Source organism: Vidua chalybeata, chromosome 23, assembly GCF_026979565.1.
Source record: "Vidua chalybeata isolate OUT-0048 chromosome 23, bVidCha1 merged haplotype, whole genome shotgun sequence".
Classification (NCBI taxonomy): Eukaryota; Metazoa; Chordata; class Aves; order Passeriformes; family Viduidae; genus Vidua; species Vidua chalybeata.
Window position 1 is genome coordinate 4,658,903 of NC_071552.1, and position 16,564 is coordinate 4,675,466.

Here is a 16,564-nt window from a genome sequence, read left to right on the forward strand (position 1 = left end):
CAGCATGGTGGGACACACCCCCAGTGGGATGCAGCATGCCAGGCTCTCTCCAGCAGCAGCAGGGACATGAAACTGGGGCAGCCTGAAGCTGCAGCAAGGGCAGAATGTGAGCCCAGAGCAAACTCTTCCACAGTACAGACTCTGGAGTCTCTTTTCCCTCCCTGCTCCCACCCCATGATATAATTGCTAATTAATAATAACGTTTAGCTCTCAGATAGCGCTTTCCATCTTCAAAGACCTCTGTCGACATTAATGAATTAATCCTCATCAACCCCCCTGTGAAGTAGGTGACAATTATTATCTCTGCCTCACAGATGTTAAACTGATTTGCAAAGAGGTCAAGTGACTTTGGGGAGGCTGGAGGAGCCTGGCCGGGTACGAGGCCACTCCACAGGGGAACATGGACAAGCACATCCCAGAGAAGCAGGGCTGGGATCTGAGGGTGTGGGGGAGATGGAGAGATCCAGGGGCAGTAATGGATGTGGGACCTGCAGAGATGCTCCCCGAGGGCAGAGCAAAACGAGGATAAAGAGCCAAAAACTAGGCCAGTGCGTGAGAGCGTGTGGGAGACCTTCAGTCCTCCACAACAGCCCTGATACAAAAGGCAAGGATGCTTTGACAGAGGGACGGTGATCAGCAACAAAAGAGAGACGGGGAAGGAACACATCAGTCAAAGGAGCCGAGAGCACAGGCGAAGCGAGGGAGGATTTCCATTTCGTGCTGCTGGTTTCCTCCCCTCCACCACTCTGGGGAGGCTCTCCCAGCTCCCCCACACCTTTTAGGAGTTATTACCTAAACCTGCTTTTGCTTCTAGAAGGAATAGCTGCTCCCACGGGGGGAAATGTGTGGATACATCAGTAAATCCATACCGGAAGCAAGGGGAGCATCTTGCCCAGTGTGAAACTCCAGCCCATGGCTTCAAACGTGACCAATGTCTGCACATCCTCTGCCACTGGTGGGCAAATCCCTTTTCCCTCCTTGCTCCCATAACCGGGAATGTGCAATGGTGGCATTGTTGGCACAGGCTCAGCCTCACAGGTAAGGTGATGATGACTACAGGGACTGAGTCTTCCTCCCAGCAAAGGCACTTTGCAGGCACCCAGGCAGCAAAATAGCAACAAAAAGTTCTCCTTGATGTCCCACGAGTGAAAGGGGCTTGTGACATCAAAGGAAAATTAATTGGGCAGAGTTTGGTGGTTGAAACAAAGTCGGCTTGGGCGCCACAGCCCCACCGGTGGCTTTATCTCTCCAGCACAGACCTTGGCAGTGCTGCTCCCCACGTGGGGACAGGTGCCACCAGCACTGCCACCTCTGCCCCCCTGCCACCTGTGGCCACAGCCCCCCGACTCTGCCGAGCAGGTAATTAACTCCCAGACAAAGGCGGGGATTTGAAGATTAACCTGGCCTCAGAAAGGAGTGGGGAAAACTCATTTACACCAAACAAAAGAGGAGGGGTGATTAGTTTCTCCAGTGACAACAGCAAGAGCCAGATAGGGCCAGGGAAAGTGATAAAGAAGCAGGGAAAGGGCTAATATCCCCCCAGTTGCCTGCTTTTGCCTTTTTTTTTTTCCTTCTTTCTTTCTTTTTAAGCACTAAAATTCCACCATTTTCTATCATGCAAATTCGTTTGCCTAAGTGAGATTAAACTCTGGCAGGCTCCGTGCCTCCTTCCCCAAGTCCATTTCCCGCACTGAGATAAGGCCAACTTCCCTTAATGCATCTTACAAGGCAGTGGGAGTGTTTTGCAGGCACGCATTGGAGACGGCTTATTATCAATACAAATAACAGCTTTGCAGATATCGTCCTTCTCCTCCTACCTCGCCTCTCTCCTTTAAACCCAGGAACCCGGAGAACGGCTTAAATAGCTGAAATGTCCTGCAGGGAGCAGGGAGAAAGGGGAGACTGTGCCTGAGATGCTGCTGCAAGAAGGAGGATTTGCTGAGGAAACCAGAGTGGGATAGAGGAGAGGAGAGGAGAGGAGAGGAGAGGAGAGGAGAGGAGAGGAGAGGAGAGGAGAGGAGAGGAGAGGAGAGGAGAGGAGAGGAGAGGAGAGGAGAGGAGAGGAGAGGAGAGGAGAGGAGAGGAGAGGAGAGGAGAGGAGAGGAGAGGAGAGGAGAGGAGAGGAGAGGAGAGGAGAGGAGAGGAGAGGAGAGGAGAGGAGAGGAGAGGAGAGGAGAGGAGAGGAGAGGAGAGGAGAGGAGAGGAGAGGAGAGGAGAGGAGAGGAGAGGAGAGGAGAGGAGAGGAGAGGAGAGGAGAGGAGAGGAGAGGAGAGGAGAGGAGAGGAGAGGAAGGAAAAGCATCGCTCCTCAGAGGTCAGTGGGACCTAAATCCTGTTTCTTACTCTGGGTTTCTGCCCCACTCCAAGTTCACAGCTTACCTGTTGCATGTGGGTCTTCCTTGGATTTTGCTTCTTTGGGATTTACTCCCAAAAACATCTCACTCTCCCCAAGGGCCAAGGCAGACTCCTGCAAACACAGGCAGTGCTGCTTTTTGGTGCTTTGTCTGGTCTTATGGCAACTCCTCCTAAGAAGGAATGAGTACTGAAGGAATGGGAGCACCTTCCAGACCCTGCAGATGACAGAGATGCTCCCTGTGCTGCTCATTTTAGCTCTGTCTGTAATCTGGATGCATTTGTCCAGGAGAGATCCAGGTGCTAAGAACCTCCTTGTGCCTTTGGCAGCTCTGTTGTTGGCTGACATCAGCTTGGCACCAGCAGCCTGACCCCATTTAGAGCAGTCCCCAAAATAGCAGGTCTGAACTTTGGTGCATTCGGTGCCAAGGGTCTGCTGTCTCATTCCTCAGCTCATTTGCCCCACACTAGCACAGAGGCACCGACCTGCTATTCCTGGATCAGCAGCAATCACCTTTTCCCTTTTGTACCAGGATTTCAAGACTGACAAGTGTTTCTGAAAGCCTGGCCAATGAGGAAAGGTGGGAAAAACAGAGCTTGGATGGTTTCAGAAAGAAGGCTGCTAAGGGGCACTAGGATAACAACCTTCCCAAAAGCAAAAGGTTATTACAGAGGACACTGATCAATTGTTCCCCACATCCACTGGGAATAGGCTGAGAAAAACTCCACTTCATTTGCAACAAAGAAGGTTTAAGTTAGATATTAGCTATACATTTTCTAATTAAAAAGGTAGCAAAGCAGTAGAATAGATTGGCTGGGGAGACTGAAGAACCTGCTTTGTTAAAGATTTTCAAGAATAGCTTTCACATGTGCTTGGCAGCGAGGTCTCTGCCTGGTTGCAGGGGGACGGGATAAATTAGCTCTTGAGGTGCCTTTTTTCCACCTATTTTGGGATCTTGGCCATCCAATAGAGCCAACCTAGAAATAAATGTGCAGCTCGCCCCTTGCTGCAGTGTGGGCATCCTCAGTTCCGGGTGTTCCTACCTCATTGTCTCCTTGGGGATCATTCCTGACCCTCGTACCCTGAAGGAACACCCTTCTCCCACCCCTATCCCTCTCCTGCTTTTGGCTCTCCCCTCTCCCACAGCTCTGCTTCCTTCCAGCAGCTCTTGGCCAAAACCACAGATGCCCTCCATGCATGGCTGTTTCCCAGAGATATCCCCTAAACCTGGGGAGGAGGAGGGATGCAGGAATGGGCTCAGAGTGTCTGGGCCTGGCTGATATGCACCCATCCTGCTTGCCTGGGGAGCAGCGGGCTGCTGAGATCCTGGCTGGAAGGGGGAGAGCTCCTTGTCCCCCGGCAGCCAGTCCCTTTGGAGAGCGCAGCCTGCCCCAGGGCATGATTTAATTGCATCCTGAGAGGCTGGAGTGCTCCTGTCTCCAGAGCCGTGCCCCCAGGCCCTTTCCTGGTGCAGCAAGGGGGAACTCAGGACCTGCTTAGAGCAACCTGTACACCTTCCTCTTCCTGGCTAAACCTGTTAAAAAGGAGACACCCCCTTTCCCACCTCCTCGAATCACCTCTCCTTTCCTATCAAGCTGCAGGAAGGGGCAAAATGTCGCAGGGCCGTGTGCTGAACTTGGCACATCCCTGAAATCTGGTGCTGGGCGACCCTGCTTTCCTAGGAGGGGGAATAAGCACCACCTCCCATAAGCTGAATGTTGTTTTGGACAGGATTATTCCAGAATACATATTTATAGGGCCCATTTTCCAAGGCAGGAGAGTTAATCCTGGCACCACAGCCCAATTTTCATCGAGGTCATTAAGGCAGGTTTCCCTTTAATTGGACATGATAATTCACTTTCATGTCCTGCTCTGAGAAAGGGCTGGGTGAGCCAAAGAACAGCTTTTCAAATTAGGGGGCTCGCTCTCCAGAGCTGGAATTTCTGCTGGCAGCAGGAGAATCTCCAGCACATTACAGGACTGAGCCCATCACTGAATCATCCCATACTTAACTGCTGCAAGGAGTTAAGCTCTGACCTTTTCCTGCAGTACCCAAATATCTCTTCCTAATGATACTGCAAGACACGGGAGGGATGGGCCTGGATGTCTGGTGATACAGGAAATTTAGGTCAGGAAACGGGAATCAGAAGAGAACAGATAGAAATTGTCCTGCATCACCTCAGCATCTGATAGCGACTTCAGAACTTGCTGGTGATCGACTTTGGCTTAAGAAATTCAGGCAGGTAATAAGAGATTGCAAGATAAACAGCCAGAACCAGGGCTGGCAATGCATCCGCTTCCCCTCTGCACTTAATGGAGATGGAGAAAGTCCGGCTCTGGTTAGTCAGCCTGATTGCTTGAAGAGGAAAAGGAAAATGAAAAGGGAGAGAGAGAGAGAAATAAAGGCCCTGTGTCTGGGTTTTTCCCCCACTTCTATTCATTAGGCTGTCAATAGTGCTCAGGCCTGGAATATCGACGGTGGCTTAGCTCAACCCGACTCTGTGTACAAGACCAATGCCTTTTTAACCCAGCTTGTTTCCAAATCAATACACCCATCAGCATTCGAAAATTAGCCCCAGACGAGATTCCAATACTCAAGCTGGTGTGTCATGTTAAGAGGGCTCCCGGCCAAATCACAGAAGAAGCAGCATGGAAAAAAATGGTTGCTAGCAAGGGATTAGAAATTTTCCATTAATCTTCCCCCAGGCTAAGAGCTCATCAGGCTCCGTGTGTCCCTCCAAGAGGCTCCTCCTTGTCCAGCTCTTGCCCAGGCACATGTGCAAAGGATCGATATTCCATGAATGTCCATCTGCTTGACCATCACATGTGGCCACACCTGTCTGTCCCCTCTCAAGAAGGCACCCTATGCTGGTCTTTCTCCTCCTCTTCCTCCTCCAAAAGTACAGAATTTCAACATGCAAACACATATTGTTGCTAGGCATACACACACTCCCGCAAAGCACACAAATCTGCCAGCTCTCTCTTTTCCCCCAACACAAGTTTTACTTCAAGCACTGCCTCCAGCTTGGAAAACAAAAAAACATCAAAACCCAACAACAAAAATAAACAGCACTGCGGGTTTGCCAGTGACTGTGTCGGGAGGCAGAGCTGCCTGTATCAGAGCCCGGGGATTATGTCAGCAAAGTTGGATAAAACCAAGCCTGACAGAGTTCAAGAAGAATTTGGAGAATACCCTCAGACACATGGTGTGACTCTTGGGCATAGTGCTGTGCAGGGCCAGGAGCTGGACTCCATGATCCTTGTGGATCCTTCTGGGTCCAGAGAACTCAGCAAGTTCTCTGATTCTGTGAAAGTCATTACCCAGCTTGGGACGATCCAAGCTTGTGGATCAGCCTCTACTTCTGCACCAAGCTGTGTCAAATGTTCAACATAGGAGCAATGAGAGGAGAAGACATCAGGGCAAAAGGAACAGGAAGCAAAGTCCCAAGCCCTCTACAAACTCTCTTCTTCTTACCTTGCACGATGAGATGGACACGCGATGTCTTGGGGTGATTGTCTGTCTGCACGGAGCAGGTGTAGGGGCCCTCATCGTACACGTCCACATCCTGGATCTGGATGCTGTACTGGGTTTTGGTGTTGGCCAGGAGCACCACCCGAGGGTCCAAGCACCACTTGTCATTGCCGGCATAGAGGATGCTGCTGCGGTTCAGCCAGGCCACTCGGGTCACCCGGTTGTCCACGGAGCACCTGGGGAGAGGCAGAGAGGTGACCCATCAGTGTGCTGCTCTCGGGCGCTCTCCCTCCCTCCCTTCCAGCCCTCCTGGTCCTCCTGGCACTATTTTTAGCTTTGCTGTCAGCAGCACTTTCAGAGACCAAGTGCTTTCAGTGTCCAAAGAGGACAAGGTCAGCGTTTCCCCTGCAGTGCTCAGGGCACCAATATCCATCTAAACTAGTGGGTCCAGAGATTTGACCAACAGCTTCACAGAGTTTTCAGATGCAGGGAAGTCAGAGCCACCCAGCACCACCCTTTCAGTCCTCCATTCCAATTTATTCTTTTGCAAACTCCCAGACAAACAGAGCTGAGCCCAAACCTCCATCTTGAGTCCACTTGGAGGTGCAGGTTGTTACTTCCTGCCCAAATCCATCACCTGTCATTCTCTCTGCAGACTTTCACATCCCTGCAGCCACACAAAGAGATGCAAAGTGGTGCTGGGAAATCTTGTGCTGCATCACAAAGGAGTGAGGAAAATTTATCTTTGGAGAAAGCCAGCTCTGACACACACCTCTAAAGAGAAACCTTGAGCATCCAACCATTTGTCCCCTCTGTCAACATTTCCTTCTGTACCCATCACCTGCACCGCTGTACCTCCCTCACTTGTGCACCTCACCTGAGCTGAGCATTTCACTTATCCAGGGATGCTTTGGAGGTGGAAATCCTCTATATTCAGCCTCAATAAGCACCTGACTTCGCCCTGGAGACAACACAGTGCAAACCTAGAAATGATTTTGATCCTGAAGGAGATTATTTTCCTGTCAACATTACCTGGGATCAGTCTAGCTCCTCCCAAAAGTTTCTGCCAGTCCTGTGACCCCCCCATCCCCATGTTCCCAAGCCAGGTTTGAATCCTCCTATTGCCACAAGAAAAGCATCGAGACCTTCTCTAAACAGCAGAAACCTGCAGCCCCTACAGCCAGCTAAACCCCTGCTTCTGTCTGAGAAATTTTGGGATTACGGAGCCATCGGGATTTAGCCACACTTTGCTGGATGCTCCAGAGCATAATGTCCCTGCATAAAACCACTCAGCATAAGATCCACTGTTTATATTCTTCCCCAAAGTACTTCATTACTTGTGCAGTGGCTGGGATGCAAATTAACTTCAGAGGCACCGAGAGGGAGCCTGGCAGCTTCTGGGACGTCTCACTCAGGGTGACTTCAAGGAATGTAAGGAACTTAATGGGCTCCATGTGCCAGACTGCACTGAGAGGGGAGGTAATGGCAAGGGTGGGTGTATCTGTGGCACGTGGACTTGTTCTGGACACTTTAGGAAGTGTGTCCTTCCTCTGGCTGAGCTGTCTCCTTGCTGGGGGTCCCTATAGCCCCCTTTGGGTGGGGAGTCACATTTTCTCCAAGGTAACAAGTAATAGGACAAGAGGAAATGGCCTCAAGTTGCACCAGGGAAGGTTTAGATTGAATATTAGGGAATATTTGTTCACTGAAAGGGTGGTCAAGCCCTGACACAGGCTGCCCAGTGCAATGCTGGAGTCACTGGAGGGATCTAAAAGCCACATAGATGTGGCACGTGGGGACGTGGGTTAGTGGAAGACCTGGCAGTACAGGTGAATGGTTGGACTGATCTTAGAGGCTTTTCCAACCCTAATGACTCTGTGATGGAAGACTTCTCTTCCTGTGTCCATTCCTGATGCCAGGGAAGACACAGGGGACAAGTTGCCTCATTTCATTCAGCCTCTTTTTGGAACCTCTTTGGCCCCAGTGATTACAGGAGAAGCCAAAATAACCCACCCAGCCTCAATACTCAGATTTTGGGGGTTGGGGGTGACAGAGGAGATGTGTTGTCTGCAGCACAGGACACCCCTGATTTGCCAGTACCCAACTCCTGCTCCATCCTCCCTCCCTGGTGTGAAAAACAGCCAATAAATTAAACAATTTTACTACTGTTCCATAATGATATTACGATAATAATAAATTAAATGTGAGCAGATTTTTATGATCTACATTAAAAAAAGCAATAGATTCAGTCTGGGCTGAACACCAAGAACTTGGCTCTTGCTCTCAGCTGCATTACAACTTGAGTAAAAGGCCTGAGAGTTTAGTTGCACAAGTTGAATTAAACTGGAGATTTCTTCCCAGAGGATGGGTTTAGTCTATTGAACTCCAAATCTCAGCTCTGCTGCTAGACCTATGGGGCACGAATAAAATGAAGTGGTTTTTTGGTGTTTGGCTCTGGTACCATGAAATAGGCTCCTGTGGTGGTGGTTCTGCACTAACACAGGGGTGTCCAGGGCTGGGTGATGAGAAACCAGACATGACTTGAATTTCTCAACCAGTCCCCTCTGCAGACGTTACCTTGAGGAACTGTAAGCAGGCTGAACTAAAAATATATATTTCCTCTCTCCTTCTCCACACCAGTTTTCTTTATGAAATGCATCAGCTTGGAGATCCTTGGATAATAATGGAGCCAGACAGTGTGCAATCCAAGCATTCCCTCTATCATATGGACATTTAAGTGCTTTTGAAAAGCAACGGGGCTCAGGTAACGCATGAGGCAACAGTGAAATAAGTGCTTTCGCCCTTCACAGCACCCGGACACAATCTCTCCTTATCATCCAGATATGCTTCCCTGTCCCTGGGATCGGCAAGCTTCAAGCTGTTACTTTATATTCTTCCCTGCCTCTTAAAGCTCCTGAGCCAACATATATATATATATATATATTTATATATATGTATAATAAAGCACAGCTCCTGGGAAAGAGCTTTTTGACCTCTGGATGCACTGGGCTATTTAGGGATTGGCAGTTGTGCTCCTTCCTGGGCTGCTCCCAAGCACTCTGCTCCTCCTCCTCCTCCTCCTCGCACAAGCACCGGTCGGGGTCGCCGTGGCCGAGGCTCGTCACAGCGACCCGATGCTCTTCCAGCCCCTCCATCTGCTCCTCCTTCCCTCCTGCAGCAGCTCCTCTCTCCAGCAGCCCGGCGCAGGGACAGGGAGCCTCCTCTCCCACACACAGGCAGCTTGGCTTTGGCCAGGAAGCCACGCTCCAGGCACAGGTGGAGAGCAAAGCCACCGCCAAGCCCACAGCCTCCCCTCTGCCCACCCTGCTCCTGGCAAAGTGCAAAGACCTGGGATGCTTCCTCCACCTTGCTGGAAGCTCTCACTTTCCCTCTCACCCCATGATGTGCCAGGGAAGGAGGGGAGGGAGAGGTCCTTGGGGTGCCGGAAAGCAGTGCTTGCCTCCAAAAAGATGATCTAAAAACAATTAAGCACAGATGAGGTAATTTTCTCTCTCAAGTTCTTTAATCCTTGTTCCACTCCTGCTCAGACAGCAAGGATTTCTCCTCCAGGAAGATGAAATACTGCTGTGTGCCAGCACAAGGTGGAGATGATGCTGCTGGATACTGCTGCCTCTCTCTGCTGTTTCTTTCCCAATAAACCCAGAGTCCCAGACCTCGGGGTTTCTCCTCTGGGAGAGGTGAACACTGCCTAACTCACCACTGCTACATCATCCTGGGGCAGGAAGGGATGGTTTATAGGGAGATGCAGCTCCTCATGCTGCACCAGACCCTCTGCTCCCTGTGGCCTCCGAGGGCACCTCAAAATGAGCACAAATTTGGGCATTTTAGACACTTACACACACTGAGCAAAGGTGAGAGCTGTGAATATCTGTCCTCCCCACCTGCCCCAACCCACCTGCTCATCCCTTGCCCTGCACTCCCCAGTTAATGACATGTGGTGGGTGCAAAGGAATATAGGCTGGTGCTGCCCCTTCCAAATCTGTCAACATCTCCCACAGCCAAAATTTCCAGGCTTTGTTATCCACCCTGTTCTATCAAGTTGGTCCATTAGGGACTGGCCACCCTCCCCCAAAGTGGTATTCCCAAACATTTCCACAGCCTGAGGGTTGAGCTCATGCATCCAAAGGGCCCCACAGGTGCAGCCAACAGCCCACCTGGCTGCAAGGACAGCACTCAAAGACAAATTGGAAGAGGGAAAGCAACAGCACAAAGATTCTGCCAGCGAGCACAAAGATGAGCTGGGCTGGAAATGCCAACAAAGGCATCAGTGGGGACAAAACAGCCTCATAAACAAGTACCAGGAATAAACAAGCAGCAGGGTGCTGATGCTGAGTTCCCTGACCACTGATCCCACCTGTGCTGACCCAGCCCCCAGCACCTCCCTGCGACTCCAGAGAAGACACAGATGGCACACACCAGAAGTGACATGCCCTCCTGAATTTCTCTCTTTGCTTTCTCGAGTTTGCACACAAAAAAATGACATGAGAGGAGGTGGGCAGGCAGTGGGGGGAAGGAGGTTTTTAATTACTGAAGTGTAGTAATTGGCACACAACACTTTTTTGTTGCCTCTTATGCAGATTGCTGGTGTTCCAGAGGGCTGGGCTGGAGAGCACAGATTGTCTCAACCCAGCAGGACACACAAGAAATGAATAATGTTAATTAGAACTGAAAAGAGCTCAGCAAAATTACCAACCTGATTGCTGCTTTCATTGCAATTATCAAGGTACAAGCTCCATCATGGGGAGGCAGAATGGGGCTAAGCCTGGCTCACCCCAGCAAATGTGGAGGCCCAGCCTGGGCTGTGACCAAACCGACCCTCCCCAGGCTCAATTATCCTCCCATCACCCCCTAATTTTCATGGCATGCCTACCCTAGAGAAACCACCTTCCTAAATCCTGGCCACTTGATGGAATTTCACAATGGCATTGATCCGAATCCTTTAAGACATTGAGTCCAAGCATTAACCCAGCACTGCCAAGCCCACCCCTAAACCATGTCCCTGAGTGCCACACTCACCATCAAGCATCCCCAGATGTCTTTTCATTTTCTTCCCTGTCTAACTCAGCCGTTCCCGCACACTTCCAGATTTTTAATCAATCTCACACCAGCAATGTTTTGTCTCTGCTATGAGCTAAACCAAGCTGGAGATCAGGAATAAGTTTGGGGTTTATCTTAAAATTGGGTGCAAATGCTCCCACTGAGGCTGGGTAAGATGACTGGAGGCTCTGGGCCTGCCTTGTCCCCAGCTTCTCATGTCCCAGACATCACCTTCCAGGCTCTGCACCGTCAGCCGAACTATAAATGATCAACTAAACCAGCCCGCCGCCGGAGGCAGAGCTCCACATCTTCAGATTTATTTCTGTGATTATCACATTTTATTGTTATTTATTAGGATTAATTAAAGGCTGGGCTGTGAACAACTCAATCCCAGTCAGGCACGGTCTCACAGACTTTCCCATGATGTCTAGAAGAGAATTTTGGCCATCAATTCCTGAGCAAAAGGAAAGCTGGGGCCAGATTGCGCCATGCTCCTTGGGACAGGCACTGCCCACGATCCTGTAAGGCTGGCATGCCCATTCCATGGACAGCCTGAGGTGTGGCTATCACATAGAACATGGTCTGGAAGCTTTTCAACTAATAAATATCGAGCCAAATCTCTCATTGTTACAGCCCAGTCTGGTTTCGCTCTCTTTGCTGCATTGGGCTAAGTCACGCACCAGCAATTTCTCCCAGTCCAGCCCTTCTCCAGCAGGATTTACAGCATCTGCTCCCTTTCCATGCACACCCAGCCTGTGTTTGCTCACACACCCTCCCTGCAGCACCGTCTGCTCACATCCACAGGGCCAGCCAGTGCTGCCCAGCACACCAACCCCACACAGCACACACTGAGAGTGTGTGTGCACCCACACACGTGGGGAACAGCGTGTGCTCCTCCAGCAATAATCCCATTCTGCTGGAGCAGGGACTCCCAGCTCAGACCATGGAGCTTGGATGGCAAGGCTGGATGCGCCGGTCACAGGCTCCTTGCAGGAGACATTCACAGTGGAAGTTGAATTGTTGGATTAAAATGTCTGTAGGTTTGGTACTGCTGAAAGCCCCCAGTGCTCAGTCAGGGACTCTAATGGGGGCTGGAGGCTCAGCCCTGCTTGGGTGAGTGGCTGTGATCAGGTTCTTGGCATTCCCGTCCTCACCTGCTCCCCAGGACCAGCCCAGTCATCCTCGCCCTCACTGTGAGTTTGGCTGGAGGGCATCCCTGGAGCTCCCACTGATGTGACACCACCAAAGACACAGCCCAAGGAGGTTTTCACAGCACAGAGTGGCTCACAGGAGCAGGAAACCTCTTCCCTGCATGGGGAGCCTGGTTCCTGTCAGGCAGGAACTGACCCAATGATTAACTCAGCAGTGGGGTCTGGCAGGAAAGGGGGGTCCCTGCTGGGGCTGGCGCCTTCCTCCCGTCCCCCCTCTCCAAAGGCTGCAGAGTGAGGAGGTACCCTTGGATCAGCTGCCACCCCAGCGCCTCTTCAAAATAACACTGAGCTGGTCAAAAGGAATGCTCAGAAGTGGAAAATAAAACCCCTTTGTGCTTCCCCCTCTCTTCCCTGCCCAGACAGTTCCATGTTGGTTGTTGCAGAGGGAGTCAGGGCCCTAGACTAGGAAGTCCTGCCTTTCCCACTGGCTCATGCAAGTTCCTGCCCTTCATTCCTGCCCTCTGCAAGGCTTTAAAGATATCTGGCACCTCCTTGCCGGGGAGTGTGAGTTAACTCATGTTTATAAAGTACCTGATCTCCTCAATTGAAAGTTTATACATGCAAATGATTCACACTAATTACATTAATAATAATACTGGGCTCAAAAAGATCCGCCTTGGTTCACTGCCCGGGATTTGCAGAGCTGCAAACAACTCCCAGTGTGCTGCCTTAGACACGGTTATTGGCACATGCCAAGGAAACAGGAGGAAACCGGACTGGGAAGGGAAGAAGAGCTGCAAAAAGAGCTGGAGCTCCTGCTGACTGAGCATCAGGCAGGGTGGGGAGCAGGCACAGATTCCATGAATACCTCTGCCTGCATCCTGACAGTCCTGGGAGATCCCTGTGCCGGCCCCAAGGGCTGGTGCAGAGTGGGCATATCGTGATGCAGCCGGCAGGAACAGCTCGTCTGGAAAAGTCTTTATCTCTCTGCAATGCAGCAGTGCACCAGCACCTTTCCAAGTCCCTTGCCCGGCTCATCCAGCCTTTCTATTTATCCTCCTATTGTCTCTGCTAACAACAGGGCTCAGCACACCTATAGCATCTTCCATCTCGGCATCTCGGAGCGTGCCACAAAACATCAATGAGGGCAGCGGCTCGCAGCGCGCGGCAGGAAGCGTGTCCCTAACTCCGGCTGTGGCTGGCTCCAAGGGGCACCACTGGAGTGAGTTCCTGGCCCATCTGCTTGGGTTCCCGTCCAGAAGTGCTAATGGCACCGGGCACGGGGTGACACCAGCACCAAAATGCCTGTGGGCAGCTGTGTGGAGACACGGCCGGTGTCAATGACACGGGTAATGACATTTACAAATGACATGGGTCCCACCAGGGAACCCAGAGGTGGGATCCTGTGCTGAGCTGTGGGACAGTTATTCCTCAGGGTTTTCTCCTTTTTTGCATTCCCCAAGCCCAAGTAATGAACAGGAGGCTCCTGGATGCCAGCAGGCAAACAGCCCTCATTGAAAGCCACCCCTCCCCTGGCAGTCTTCCAGGGTTGCCTACAGAAGGATCCTCACTCCATCAGCCCAGTCCAGGACCAGGCTCTGGCAGCTTCAAATAGAGGTGTGGAAAATGCCACGAGAAGAAAATGATCTCATCCTCTCCCCTCAAACGTTACAGAGCAGTGTAAACCCTAGAAAACAAGGTCTCCTCATCTGAGGACGTGCAGAGAAGTTGTTTTCTCTCTCTGCCTCCAAAAGAACAAGGATTTCTCTCCTTGCTCTGCATTTCTCTCTAGAAAAAATGCTTCTTTACCAGCTACTAGTCCCAGGCTGAGCCACTCAAGGCACCCCAACTCCCCATCCTTCAGCCCCTCGGCAGCTCCTGCTCTCCTCCTGCAGGCTGCATTCCCAGCAGCCAGTGCCGATCCCCGGCGCTGAACTCGCCCAATTACGAACTGCGCCCCGGAATAAATCCTGGTTCTGCTTTGCCAAGTGACACTAATGGCCCTGGAATAAAGCGATGCCATCCACCCCAACGGGCTGCAAAGGAGCGCGTTTAACTATGCACACAGGCAAGGGACTGCTGAGCTTAACTGCACTGAAAATGTATTCCAAAGGAAGCCATGCACTTAACTTATCACAAGTGGGAAATTATCACTGAAGTGGCTTTTCCTTAGAAGTTGAGGCACAAAACAGGAACGGTGAGGGGTGAACGCTTTCTGCCAGGACTGCAGAGAGAGATGGAGGAGGGAATTGGAGGTTGCTGGAGAATGCTGTGAGTCCAGGGGCTCTGTGAGGAGGAGCAGGGGGCGAGAGGGAGGGAAAGGTGCTGCAAACAGTGGGCTGCAGGGCACTGATGGGGTCAACACAGGGAAATCTGCCCAGGGAAGGGCACAGGATCAGGAATCAGATTTTCAAGGCACTGGCAGAGGTGTTCTGGGGAGCTGGGGGAGCTTGAACTGTCACTGCCTTCTGCTGACCAGTTGGGTCTATGTAGGATCATGGAAGGGTTAGAGTTGGACAGAACCTTAAAGATCATCCTGTTCTATCCCCTGCCATGGGCTGGGGCACCTTCCACTTGAGCAGGTTCCTCCAAGCCCCATCCAGCCCAGCCTTGGACACTTCCAGAGATGGGGCAGCCACGACTTCATGTAGCAAAATACGCTGCTATTGTACATATATATATATACCATATCTATATATATCCACCTATATATTCTCTATCTATATATTCTCTATCTATATATTCTCTATCTATATATACCATGCCATCTCTATAATTCTAGCCTGGCAATAATTGCAGGTTACCACATCACCTTCCTACACCAGCTCTCCCTCACGCTCCTAATTGCATCTTCACCACGACACCCGAGCTCGTCATGCTTCTGCTGCCAGAGGGGGAGAGATGGGGAGAGACAGAACAAGGACAAGCAGCAAATCCTTAAAATTAAAATAGAGAGGTGGTCCTGGCAACTCAAAGCTGAGTAGGAGGAGTGGGGCATCCCAAGCTTTTGGAGATGAATCCTGAAGCCTTGCAGTGCTGTGCTGCGTCACAGGGTGATTCTTCTTTGGCAGAAGAGCACAAGTAGTTGAGAGAAAAAGCTAAACTGTGCCTCTTGCTCTGATGTTTCTCCTCAGAGAACACAGCTCCTTAATAAGAACCTGCACAGCTTCTCACAGACACATAAACCCCACCACAGAGCCAGATCTTCTCCCACTACCTAACCAGAAGGTGGTTTGCTACATAAACAAAGTTCAAGTGCTCGTCTCATGACGCATCACAATGGGGTGGGGACTTGTGCCTGAAGAAGAGGCTGGAGAGGCTTTGACATAGCAAGGCAAGTGGCAAACCAGAGGAAGTGGAAGGGAGGGGCAGGAGGGATGTCAAGGAAGGAAACATGATGAAGCCAAAGCAATGGGACCTTCTCCAGCCATGCCATGGCACCAAAGCCCTTTCCTCATTTATAAAATAGCACTAGTGAGACCAGAAACAAAAGAGGCAGTGAGGGAAAGGACCCTTCCCAGTAAAGACACCCCCCATCCTTCCCTCTCCCCTTGAGGACATCATCCTTAAAATATATTTCATTTCACAGCTGCATTATGGTACCACAAAATCCTGCGAATCCAATTTAAGAACAGATTACCTCCTCACTTACTTCATTTGAAGCAATTACATGTTAATTTTCATTGAGACCAGCCTAATGCATACCAATCTGATGCTGCAATCTCATTTGAATACTTGAGGGAAAGCTAGTTGGGCTCTGGGCTCTGGAGGCTCATATTTAAAGGGCCACTTCACATTTCCTTTCCCTTTTCCCCTGGTTATTTACATCCTCATCACACTTGTGGTGCTCCCTCCCTCCCTTCAGGGTGTTCCCAACAGCTGCTGCCACTCCTGAGACAAAATAAAAATGCCCAGTAAGTTTTGCAGTAATGCTGCTGTGTCCATCACCAGTCCAACCCCCAAGGCACGACCTTCCCCAGGCCAAGATTCAATATCCAGCCACGTTTTTCTCCACCAGTGAGTAACATCCCAGCATCAAAGTCACTGGGAAACACGTGCTCGTCTCAGCAAAGAGACTCCTCCTCCTCCTCCTCCTCCTCCTCCTCCTCCTCCTCCTCCTCCTCCTCCTCCTCCTCCCAGGCCAGGAACAGGCGTTTCTGGCTGATGGTTATCTCCAGCTCCCTCACACTCACTCAGAGTCTCTCTCTCTGCAGAGCCGTAGTATCGATCGTGTCTCGGACACCAAGCTTTGAGTAATTAATAATGCCAGGAGAGTGTGGATCTTGCTCGGGGTTGAGGCGGGGAGGCAGCTGCCCCTGGCTGGCTGCACGCATCCCGGTGATAAGCATTCATGTTGGAGGCTGCACCTTAATTAGATTTTTCAGATTGCAGAAGCCCTGAGACACTTGTGCAGACACCATATAAATGTATATTGCATTGTACTGTAATTAATCCAAGGTGATGGAGCAGGAGCCAGGGATTCACAGTGAGGCAATCAGCCTCAAAACTTCAGCACATCATCGGGCTCAAGCCC

General features: G+C 50.9%; 1 protein-coding gene across 4 annotated transcripts in view; it reads right to left on the reverse strand.

Annotated features, from left to right (window-relative positions):
- The window catches only part of LOC128799329 (protein CEPU-1), a 356,251-nt gene that overhangs the window by 44,091 nt on the left and 295,596 nt on the right, over positions 1-16,564 (reverse strand). For all 4 annotated transcript variants that reach the window (XM_053963658.1, XM_053963660.1, XM_053963659.1 and 1 more), the window contains one exon: positions 5,828-6,060. In XM_053963658.1, the coding sequence (XP_053819633.1) occupies positions 5,828-6,060 (233 nt within the window). The remainder of the gene's footprint in view (positions 1-5,827; positions 6,061-16,564) is intronic.